Raw genomic sequence first — 12,626 nt, 5'->3', positions numbered from 1 at the left:
GGTTTGGATAATCATGCAAGTAAGGGCAAGAACCTTGATCCTTACCTGCTGGATGATATTGGGGAACATGGTTCCTTACTTAATTTAAGCAAGCATATAGGGGAAGTCAAGAATTGAGGACAATTCTTTTCTAAGAAGGGGAGTTTGCACCATGTTTGACATGGCGCAGGTTTCTTACACATTCAAAACCATATACTTGGGAGTAGTTTTATCAACAATAGCATGAGAAAGAAAACAAATGGTTTGTGTGCATGACTATTCAGCAAGTGCAGTAGCAGAATATCGTGCACAAATAGTACAGCAGCAACAGAATGTTGAAGAAAGCCACAGAAACAGAATCCGGAAGAATCTGGCGGCCAGCGTACCTTGCAAGCGTTGTCCAGAGCTAACCCACGCACCTTGGAGGACATGGAAGATAGAAATGGAATCTCACTACATGTACCTTTCTATCAAGACCCTAAAATCCTCCTAAAAATCACAGGAAGACACCAAGAAAAGAGGAGGAAGGTCGCACAGTCGCCCGATGAAACTGTCAGAATTCTGCACCTCAACTTTGCTGACCAGCCCTCCTTTCATGAGTTGTCCAGAGCTGATACTCGTATCCTAGGAAGAATAAAGGCTAGAAATGGATTCTTCACACAAGGATCTCTCCATCAAGACTCTAAGTGCCCACTTCCAAGCATAGGAAGTCATTCAGAAAGTGAGCCCAAGGTCATCCAGTCGCCAGTTTTAGTCTGAAGGCTTTGTAGAGTATTTTTGTTGTTTGTTATGTTTTTAAAGTGTGCACATGTTTTGCACATGGTTCTTTTTAGCCGTTATTATTGTTTGGCTGCATAAACATTAGTCTTAGCTATTTTTAAAAGGTCTCATAGCTCTATAAATAACAGACCTAATCCCTTGTAAAAAAGGAATTCAGATTGTTAATGAAAATTTTCTTCAAGTAAATTGCTTTGCAATTTCCTTCCCTGGGTGAGTTCTTTGTGAGTGAAACAAAGAGACATTCGGTTTGTTCCTCGAGGTTTAGGAGAGTGAATCTTAATCTTAGTGTGAGGATGAGGCCAATTGGTTGATATAAGGCCAATTTGTTTCTATCCACGACATAGAACCATTCATCAAAATTGTTCTTGTCACCCTTCTATTTTCATACAAAACAGGAGGTTTGTTCGTTCTTTGTGTGTCAAGAGTGATCTTGACAACGTTCTTGAAGGGACTAAACGGGTTCTTGGATCGACCATCCCCATATTTACATCAGTTCTACAAGACTACAGGCGTATTAGAGTAAAATATACATAAATAAATATATATATTTAACAATCGAAAAGATGAATTTGTATACATTTTACTGGTTTACCAGTTCTTGCTCTGTGACTTCTGATTCGAAATTCAAGCAATGTCCTGAAGCACTGAACTTATCCAACAGAGAATAGACTTGGCTAGTTTGAGGATGGGATTTATCTCTAACAAGGAACTCATGGACTGAACCATTGAGTTCAATAGAACTGCAACCAGGAAGTTTCTTTAGAGCTTTGTTCGCCATGAATGTTCTGATTTTACTAACATCATCCCATTTACCAAATCCAGCATACATGTTCGAGAGAAGCACGTATGAACCCGAATTACTCAAATCGAGCCTTGTAAGACGCTCAGCAACCTGCTGCCCTAGATCCAGGTTTCCGTGATAGATACAAGCACTAAGTAAAGTCCTCCAAACAATGTCATTTGGCTCAATAGGCATCTCAGCTATAAATTCTTTTGCTTCTATTAGGCGTCCAGCTCGACCAAGAATGTCAACCATGCACCCATAGTGCTGCAGTTTTGGTTCCAGATTATGAACTCTCCTCATAAGTTCGAAACATATTTTCCCTTCCTTCACTAAACCGGAATGACCACAAGCACTTAGCAGCCCAATGAATGTGATATCATCCGGCTCTATAGATTGCTTACGCATTTCCGTGTAAAGGTCAAATGCTAGTTCACCCAAGCCATGAACAGCCAATCCTCCTATCATGGCATTCCAATGATCAACATCCTTTAAATCCACACTTTCAAATACCTGAATGGCACTATCAATACAGCCACATTTTGAATACATATCTATAAGAGCCACATCAAGTTTCCCACCAATTGCAATGCCGTTGGACTTGATATAGGAATGCACAGCGATGCCTTCATCCACACGTCCTAGTTGGGCAATGGCAGAAAGAACGATCAAAAGCGAAGTTCTATCAGGAAACGAATTATCCATATTTAATATATCATAAAAGAATTTTAGTGCTTCAACAAAATTCCCGTTTTGAACATATCCAGCCATCATGGTATTGCAAACCACTATATCCTTTTCAGGAGCTTGATCAAACAAATTCCTTGCAATGTCAACACAACCAGTTTTGGCATAACCATCAATCATAGTAGCCCAAGTGATTGCATCACGTTCAGGCATTCGCTCGAACAAATCATGGGCAGATTCCATCTCGTTGCATTTTGCGAGTCCATCAATCATCAAATTCCAAGTAACTAAATCTCTCTTAGGCATTTCCTTAAACAATTCCCAAGCTTTATCGAGATCACCTCTAGATTGCATGTACCCAGCGATCATCGAGTTCCAAGATATCAAATTCTTAACCTCCATACAATCAAACAATTCCCTAGCAACACTAATCAACCCTGCCTTCACATATCCATCAATCATCGCATTGTAGGAAACCAAATCCCTATCAGGCATCCTATCAAACACCTGGCGTGCAAGCTCAAAAGACCCACATTTCACATATAAAGAAATCAAACAATTTTGCAAATACAATTCTGAACCAATTTCTAGTTTCCTCAATAACCCATGAATCTGCATCCCTTCTTTAACATACCCATATCGAGAACAAACTTTAAGAATTAAAGAAAAAGAATACTTATCCACACAAACACCATTATCAAGCATGAAATTGAATATCAAAAGGGCTTGCTTTGGTTCATTATTAACAGAAAATGACTTTATAACTGCATTAAATAGAAAAGGATCAAAAAGGATTTGTTCCTCTTGAATTAAAGCATGTTCAGAGAGTAAAAGAAAGCGAGCAAAGTAAATGAGTGGTTTTTGCGGAAAAGAACATAATTTTAGAATGAGTTTTGTGGTAAAATTAGGGTATTTGATAAACCCAGTTGCAATTAAACGAGCATGGATTTGTTTGATATCGTTTACAGTCTTGCAGTTATGAAGGATAGAGAAAGTGGGAACTTTGGAGTTCCATGGTTGAATTGAATTTGCACAGATTAACATCAATCTTAGCGGGAAAATTAGTCAGGAAGGATGTTGTAACTGTTGATAACTATCGTTAGTCAACGCATAGTGTGAGCCCTGAGGGAGTTATTTAACTGTTCACGTTTCACAAATGTACTAAAGCCTTAGCCCTAAACTAGTACTTCACTTTAAATTTTACTCAAAAAAAAAAAACAAAAAAAAACTAGCACTTCAAATTTAGTTGGAGTAATCTATTTGGCATTTAAATAACATTACCATATACTCCCTTGTACTAGTATTTAGTTTGTTGATTCGTAAATGATACAAATATCTCTAGGAGTTCCTCTCACTCTAAGCGGCTATTAGGGCTGTTTAAAAAAACTCGACCTGTTGACCCGTTGACCCGCATTATAAATGGCGAGTTAAATTTTCAAAAAATTATAAACTATGAGTCAGGTATCGAGCTGAAAATAAATCTTAGCGGGTAACTGATGACTCGCTTTTAAAAGGAAAAATTTAGTTTTATGTGTATATTACCTTTTCATTTTCATTTTTTAGCCATAATGATTGGGAAATTGTAGACCAAGACTGTCATGTTGTTTACTTATATGAAGGATAAATAAAAATTATAACCATTGTTGCAAGTATGTCTGATTCCACACCAGTTAATGTCATTTCAATTTTTTCATGAATACATCTATACTTTATGCTGGTTCGGGCCTAGTAGTTGGAGATTTATTTTCTCATTATGTTATGTAGTTGCTTTGCGTGTTCAGTTCCTAGGATACTAGCTTGTTGTGCGTTTTCGAAGAAAAACTCAACGATTACATATGCCACAACATCGACTGTAAGTTAGAAGCTGCCATTCCAAGCGATAAATGTAAAAGAAATAACTACGCCCCAAATAAAACCGGGTAACTAGTATTTCGGCCTGATTTTTTTGTATATTCGAAATTCGGGTATCCGGATAAATTGGGCCGGGACACGAGCTGTTGAAAAAGATATCCCACTAAACGGGTACCTGGCTTTCCGGGTACCCACTAATGAACACCCCTAGCGGCTATCCAATAATGACTATGATATTCTTGTTGATAAAATGACTTCTCGGATCAGAGTTTGGTATACCAAAAGCCTTTCTTATGCTGCTAGACTACAACTTGTTAACTCTGTTCTTATGAGTATTAGCACCTACTGGTGTATTATCTTTCTTCTTCCTAAGTGTATGAATGCGAAGGATGCTATTTGTAGAGCTTTTCTTTGGCATGCGGATGCCAATAACACCAACCCAGGGAATGTAAATTTGTAGAAACTATGTTTAGGGAAGAAGGAGGGTGGTTTGGGTATTCGTAACTTGGAGGTTTGGAACATTGTGTAACACCTTCATATTTAGGTCCAATTTTAAAAAGGATTTTTAAGGAAAAACATAAATGAAAGCTAATCATGAGAGCATTACCGCCACATCTATTCTGATAAGGAATAAATGTAAAGATAATCAACTATAAAATAATTTTATACAATTTAACAACTAAACAAGTTTTACAACTGAAAGTGATATTCAAATGGGACAGAATTACTAATAAAAACTAATTTCTAGGTGAACCGCACTCCAAAAACCCCACGCGATCAATAACCTGCAAAATAAGAATACAAGAATAAAAACAAGGGAAAACTCTCAAATTGAGTAATTTCAACTTCATCCCGTAAAAGAGTTTAGTTTGAAATAATTTAAGAAAACAAAATATAATTGAGTTGAAAATAATTTTGGAAAATAATATAAAGCTGAGTTAAAAATAAATTTATGAAAACAATATAATATCACATAAACCAATTAATTTATTTGATATTTAATAATGATAACACATATATCCAATTATTAATTTGAGGGAACGAGAACGCCAATAGGCCGAGGCTTTACCCCTATACCTACTTCAACAAGAGGTCGTCACCCCAAATAATTCAAGGCCAGAAGAGTAGTCTCAGGTAACCCTAGTGTGCACACCCCTTTCTACTTGGATCACAACAAATAGAAGGAAGACCAAACATCGTATCAAGTAGCAGCAATAATAACATGTCGGCAACTATACTAACCAAACATGGCAACTTGTTCATCACCCTTATACTTGGATCACAACAAATATAAAAGCTTTATTTCCCTCGTATTTCACTTTACGTGATTTAACAGATTTTTATAATTAGTCGCGTGCACATAAACATATAATCAAACATACATTATTTATTTTATTTTAGGATCATAAATTTTCCCAAAAAAAATATATCTCAAGATTATCCAACTAAAATCTCATTTAACAAATCACCATTTTAACGTCGATCAATGACAATAACAATTAATATCATAAATATTTCTCTTTCCAATTCAACCACATTTTATTAAAATAATAATATAACTTTCATCAAAATAATAATATTATAAATTAATTATGTAACAAAATAGTAGTAAATATAATTTTGAGAATAAAATATAAAAAAAATTTAATATCATACAAAATCACGCTTCCTATTTAAACACATTAATTATCACGTAGCACATAATACTAATGGGATAATTCTAATTGGACCCTGCTGAACCAACATCACCAGCAGGCCCTGTTGAACCAACATTAGCAGCAGGCCTTGCTGAAACAACATCGGCAGTAACACCTGATGAACCAACATCGACAGCAGGCTCCTTTTCAATAGACTCCCTGCTCATACAAAACAATTAAAAAAAAAGTAAATAATTAGTTGGTAATTTTATACAAATGAGCAAAAACATAGATGCTCTTTAAGTGACAAGCAAAATTTTTGCTTTAACCAGCCTAGAAACTACATTTAATCAGTAAACCTACTCTCACATGCTTCATATCCATCTTACATTCCTCCCACCTCATTCCAACCCCAAATCTATCCTTAAATGTAGTGGTAATACCCTATAACCACTTATTATCAGAAACAAAATCAGTAGACTTAAATCAGCTAAAATCCATTTACTGCAAGACCATAAATGACAAAACAAACAGGAGAGAATGAGTAATTATGGAGTACATTTCATTATATTTATTCTCTGATATTAGATTTTTGTTCTGTTATTAAAGCTTAAATTCAAATGAATTAAGCTTTTTATACACATAAACAAGGCTAATAATACTTTTTTTCTTCCTGAATGCAGCAAATTTGTCATAGAGATCTTAAGCTGGAAAACACTCTCTTAGATGGCAGTTCAGATCGCGTCTCAAAATCCAAGACTTTGGCTATTAAATAGTGATAGAGCACTCTAGATTGCAATAAAAATATAAACAGCTACATGTGTTACAGAGATGTAATATTTCAAGCAGAGAAGCTCAGTAAGGTCAGGAGATTAAACAAAATTCAGCAGGTTAGGTAGACTACATGACGTAAAGGTACAATGTATGTTAAAATGAATGACCTAAAATCAGATTAAATTAAACGAACATCAAAACAAAAATAAAACAATGAATGTAACATAAAATTAATTGAAAAACAGCAAATGTATTAACAATAGACTCACATTAACGAAAAATTGATGAAGATTGAAGAACTTTGGCTACTCTAAGGCAGGGAAACTCCTCTAAATATATCATTTGTTTATAATCAATTACTAATCATGACTATATCTTTATTAATTATAATAGTCTGCAGTGCTACATTCTCAATGACAATCGACAGTAGGAACACCAGCCTATATCGCCCCAGAAGCCCTTTCCCAAAAGGAATATAATGTAATATTTCAACTAATGAATGTAACCTAAAATTAATTGAACAACAGCAAATGTATAAACAATAGACTCACATTAACGAAAAATTGATGAAGATTGAAGAACTTGTGATGAAAAATCAGACAACAACAGAGTAGAAGAAAGAAAAATGAGCGAAAAAGAAGGAGGAGGAGAGAGAAAAAATGTAGGAAATAAATTTTGAAATAAATTTGTTTTGTTTTGTTTGTTTTACCGGATTGTATGATGACCCTTGGATGTGGTTGATCCAACGGTTGTAATATGTTCTCACATAAAATAGGGTTCTCACATAAGAGGGTGGTCTCAAATGATTCTATATATATATATACACACACACACACACACACACACACACACACACACACACACACACACACACACACACACACACATACATACATAGATATATATATATATATATATATATATATATATATATATATATATATATATATATATATATATATATATATATATATACATATATATATATATATATATATATATATATATACATATATATATATATATATATATATATATATATATATATATATATATTCATATATTTTTATGTGTGTGTATTGACATTTAATTAAGAATATAGAAAAAATGACATTCAAAAGTAAGACATGTATATATTTTAAAATTAAAGAAAAATTTTACGAAAATGTATGGATTTTTAATGCTTTTTATATTGAAAATGATCAAATAATAAACATTGACATAATACAACTTGTTGATTCTGCAAATAAGTATGATTGTCCGATCTAACGATCCAATCTTCTGATCCGATCTCTCATCAATGGATTTTGATCCTATGTAGAGTTCCGATACTGATATTATTATCTTCAACTATTCCACAATTTTTCACCAAAATATATAAGAGGGTAAATTTAGCAGGGCAAGGCACATAGTCCCTCTATCCCACGCATTTTGCATTAGTTGTTATTTTGGACCGTCCTATTTATTTTACATTATTTTTATATTTGGATAATAGCTCATCAATTTCTTTTAATCTCATCCATACTTTTTAAATCTCTTTTAATTTTACACACATAATTTTAGTTAGGGAAATTTGCAAAGAAACACCTTTTAAAACCCCTTTTTTGTAAAGAAACACCTTTTACAATTTTTTTTGTAAAAAAACACCTTTTAAGAGACTTTTTTTTAAAAAAAAACACCTTAAATCAGTTTCCGGTGACTTTTGTCAACTTTCCGGCGTTGACTATGCTATTCAACGCCGGAAAGTTGACAAAAGTCACCGGAAACTTATTTAAGGTGTTTTTTTTTAAAAAAGTCTCTTAAAAGGTTTTTTTTTACAAAAAAAATTAGAAAAGGTGTTTCTTTACAAAAAATGGGTTTTAAAAGGTGTTTCTTTTAAATAATAAAAAAAAAATTTTTAAAATTATTATTTTTTTATTTTTGTTTTTATTATTATTATTATTTTTTTTTTTTTAAAAAAAAATTTTTTTTATATAATAATAAAAATAAAAATTTTTTTCAAAAAATAATATTAATGATAAAAATAAAAATAAAAATGAAAACAAAAATTTTAAAAAAGTTAAAAAAAATTAATAATAATAAAAAAAATAAAAAGTATAAAAAAATATAAAATAACAATAATAATAATTAAAAATAATAATAATAATAATAAAATTAAAAATAAAAATAAAATTAAATTTTTTTTTTTAAATTTTATATTTATTTTTAATTTTATTATTATTATTATTTTTTTTAATTATTATTATTGTTATTTTATATTTTTTTATATTTTATATTTTTTTTTATTATTATTAATTTTTTTAAATTTTTTTTAACTATTTTTAAAATTTTTGTTTTTATTTTTATTTTTATTATTAATATTATTTTTTAAAAAAATTTTTATTTTTATTATTATATAAAAAAAATTTAAAAAAATTAACAATAATAATAATAATAATAATAATAATAATAATAACAAAATAAAAAAAATAATAATTTAAAAAAAAATTTTTTTTTGTAAAGAAACACCTTTTATGATTTTTTTTGTAAAAAAACACCTTTTAAGAAACTTTTTTAAAAAAAAAACACCTTAAATCAGATGCCGGTGACTTTTGTCAACTTTCCGGCGTTGACTGGCATAGTCAACGCCGGAAAGTTGACAAAAGTCACCGGAAACTGATTTAAGGTGTTTTTTTTAAAAAAAAGTCTCTTAAAAGGTATTTTTTTACAAAAAAATTCTAAAAAGTGTTTCTTTACAAAAAAGGAATTTTAAAAGGTGTTTCTTTGCAAATTTCCCTTTTAGTTATTATCAATTTCTTGAAAAGGTCATAATTTCTAACAATTAGCAAGTTCTTTTGCGAACGATGAGAGGCCTTTATGCCGTTGTGGGAGACGCCTTCGTCATCTCATTTTAGCCACAATCTAAAATAGAAGATCACTCCTCCAAACAATTTGCAGATTATTCAATGAAATGAATTCACCAAATCTCTCTTATTGTCCTTCAATACTCTCTTTCTCTGGCACCAAACTTTTCCCTACAAATTTAGGATCCAATCCTAAATCAAAATCCCTATTCTTAAAACCCTTTTCAGCAATCCCCAAAAGTTCAACATTTCTCCAATCAAAAGAGCTGTACTTTACTAAAACAAATCATTTTGGGAGGAAATCAAGAAATATTCAGTGCTCTTTTTCTGGATTTAATTTGGGTAGTTTTGAAGGTCCTCAATCTGTAATTGAAGCAGCTGCTGTACTCACAGCAATCATTGTTGTTCATGAAAGTGGTCATTTTTTAGCTGCCTATCTTCAGGGCATACATGTAAGTAAATTTGCAGTTGGGTTTGGTCCTATTTTAGCAAAATTTAATGCAGATAATGTAGAGTATTCACTTAGAGCAATTCCTCTTGGTGGTTTTGTGGGTTTTCCTGATAATGATCCCGACAGTGAAATACCAGTAGATGATGAAAATTTACTCAAAAATAGACCTATATTTGATAGAATATTGGTTGTTTCAGCTGGTGTAATTGCCAATATAATCTTTGCTTTTATCATTATATTTGTTCAAATTATATCTGTTGGTCTGCCTGTGCAAGAAGCTTTTCCTGGTGTCCTTGTTCCTGATGTACGCCCACTTTCAGCAGCATCTAGAGATGGGTTACTTAATGGTGATGTGATTCTCTCTGTGAATGGCCTCGAATTGTCGAAAACCGGCCCTAAAACAGTTAATGAAGTTGTTGATGCTATCAAGAATAGTCCTAGTAGAAAAGTGGTTCTTAAAATTCATAGGGGACAACAGGATTTTGATTTGAAAATAACGCCAGATAAGAGTTCTGATGGAACTGGTAGAATTGGTGTACAATTGTCTCCCAATGTTAGTATTGTAAAGGTTAAACCAGATAATATAATTCAAGCTTTGAACTTTACTGGAAAAGAATTTTGGGGTTTGTCTAAAAATGTGTTGGATAGTTTGAAACAAACATTTCTCAACTTTGCACAATCTGCTGACAAAGTTTCAGGTCCGGTTGCCATTATCGCAGTCGGAGCAGAAGTTGCAAGGTCTAATATTGATGGATTATACCAATTTGCAGCTGTTTTGAATATTAATCTTGCAGTGATTAATCTTCTTCCTTTGCCAGCATTAGATGGTGGTACCTTGGCATTGATACTTATTGAAGCAGCTAGAGGAGGGAAAAAACTGCCTACTGAAGTTGAGCAGTTGATCATGTCTTCTGGTATAACTCTTCTATTGTTTCTTGGGCTATATCTTATTGTTCGAGACACTTTAAATCTCGATATTATTAAAGATGTATTGTGATTGTTGACTAACACTTAGGTGTTTTGTGAAATTTGAAGTTCATTTGTGATTATGGGTTATAAGGAACTCTTTGTTGATATGATAAATGTTTTTGCTCGATCGCATTCACATGAATAGTAAACTACATTATTCCATTACCTTGATACCGTTAAGAGGGTACGACACCTACGAAGGGTTCGGAGGGTTGGATGTACTCAACGTTATCCTTGTTATTGATAATAAAGAGGGTGTTTTTGACCGACTTTTATTGAATCATAAACTGCCAACTGCAGTTTTGCGGGTCAAAACAGTGTAACATGATTCTCCAGTTAATTCGTTTTTTGGATTTGCGATTTGCTCTAAATGACTCTAAAATAGTCCAAAACCGACCATGATTCGTCTTTTTTGATTCGCGATTCGTAAGGAGATTAGTGAATCATATGACAGTGGGTCTGAATGATGGCATAGAATGTGTATAATCTGTTTGTGATCTTGCATGGTCTGCACAGCTGCAGTAGGGTGGTTGTGTAGTTGAGCAGAGTGAGCCGACCAAATTCCTGAGTTCCGCCTGAAATCTGGATGTGCACGGCCAGTGTTTTGCCTGCTGATGTTCCGAGAATCAGTAAGTTTAATGTAGCCCTCCGTCCATTCCAATTTGCTACATTCTCGGACATATAGATGTCTCACTACTTTTATTACATTTATATTTGTGGGTTCATGCTCGTTAAAAATAATATTTTCTCAAATCCATTATACTTGTTATATTTAGCCTTTTACGCAACCTAGCTAACATGTTATTATGATCGTTTATATTTTGAATTATACGTAACTTTATTAAATTATAAAAAGTTAATATCTTGCAAATATTTGATTACTCGATTCAAATAAGATTGTACTTGACTATATTTTCTCTTACATATTAGGCGCAATATATCAAACAAGCTTGAATGATGAATAGTGCCAATAACCGTAATATAACACATATTTTAGAACGGAGGATAACAGTTGTAGAAATCATTCTGTAATGATGGTTTTTGCATTTTGTTGTTAGTTTTTGATACTGAATTGGCTAAAGCTAAGATACATATGGTTCACTTGTAACCTGTTTAATTGCTTCCTTAGCATGTGCACAGTCCGTTCGCGATCGTGCTTTTATAGAATTTCATTTCTTGTTCAATCGCAAGCATGGCTCACAGTGTAGTTCACACTGGCCAGCCGGCCAAATAGAATGGGTCAAACACTCATTTTTGCATATGTTGAAGTAAATCGTTTGTTATTTTTTGTTGGTTGTTTTACATTTTAATATTTTTAGGATTTTTAATCAATAGACTCAACGTAGGATTGAGTTAAATTTAACCGTGTGCTGCTTGCTGATGGTCTGATAATTGGTAAGTTAAATATACTATCTTATGTAAAGGACCCTCAAAACATATGCAATCCTGCACTGATGGATGTGTGCTGAGTATATGTAAACAAAGAAGCCTTCTTGCTTTATATATATGTTAGAATAAACTAACGAATGCGGAAGCGTGTGCCTAAAGGTAGGACGAAAGGTTAATGACATTGCTTGAAGGTGCACTAATGAACCATTGTTATATGAAAGTATTAAGGTGATTTAAATAATGTAAATATTGCCACTAAGATTTAAGGTGGTTCACCATTAATGAGGCTTCATCCACTATCCAAGGCTAGTGTATCATTATGTGTTTAAAGGATAGAGGAGCTTGAAAGCTTATTACAATGTTGAAGAAATTACATCAATGGAGAGTAGTGTGTGAGCTATAGATTTGAATAGAGAATTAATTAGAGTGTGGTAAGGATAAAGAATGGGAGGCTGTAGCTTGTAGCTTGGCTCTACATAATACAA

The 12,626-nt window shown here is 32.6% G+C and overlaps 2 protein-coding genes across 2 annotated transcripts; one reads left to right on the top strand and one right to left on the bottom strand.

The window, feature by feature from the left end:
- Positions 1–1,120: 1,120 nt before the first annotated feature.
- LOC130820243 (pentatricopeptide repeat-containing protein At2g45350, chloroplastic-like) lies at positions 1,121–3,352 on the bottom strand. The gene has a single exon (XM_057685539.1). The coding sequence runs from the start codon at positions 3,269–3,271 to the stop codon at positions 1,340–1,342; it is 1,932 nt and encodes a 643-aa protein (XP_057541522.1). The 5' UTR covers positions 3,272–3,352; the 3' UTR covers positions 1,121–1,339.
- A 5,963-nt stretch (positions 3,353–9,315) lies between these two features.
- On the top strand, positions 9,316–10,894 carry LOC130820246 (membrane metalloprotease ARASP, chloroplastic-like). The gene has a single exon (XM_057685541.1). The coding sequence runs from the start codon at positions 9,440–9,442 to the stop codon at positions 10,778–10,780; it is 1,341 nt and encodes a 446-aa protein (XP_057541524.1). The 5' UTR covers positions 9,316–9,439; the 3' UTR covers positions 10,781–10,894.
- The last annotated feature ends 1,732 nt before the right edge of the window (positions 10,895–12,626 follow it).

The sequence above is a fragment of the Amaranthus tricolor genome, chromosome 8 (genome assembly GCF_026212465.1).
Source record: "Amaranthus tricolor cultivar Red isolate AtriRed21 chromosome 8, ASM2621246v1, whole genome shotgun sequence".
Classification (NCBI taxonomy): Eukaryota; Viridiplantae; Streptophyta; class Magnoliopsida; order Caryophyllales; family Amaranthaceae; genus Amaranthus; species Amaranthus tricolor.
The sequence above is the reverse complement of the archived record's forward strand: the minus strand, read 5'-3'. Positions and strand labels throughout refer to the sequence as shown.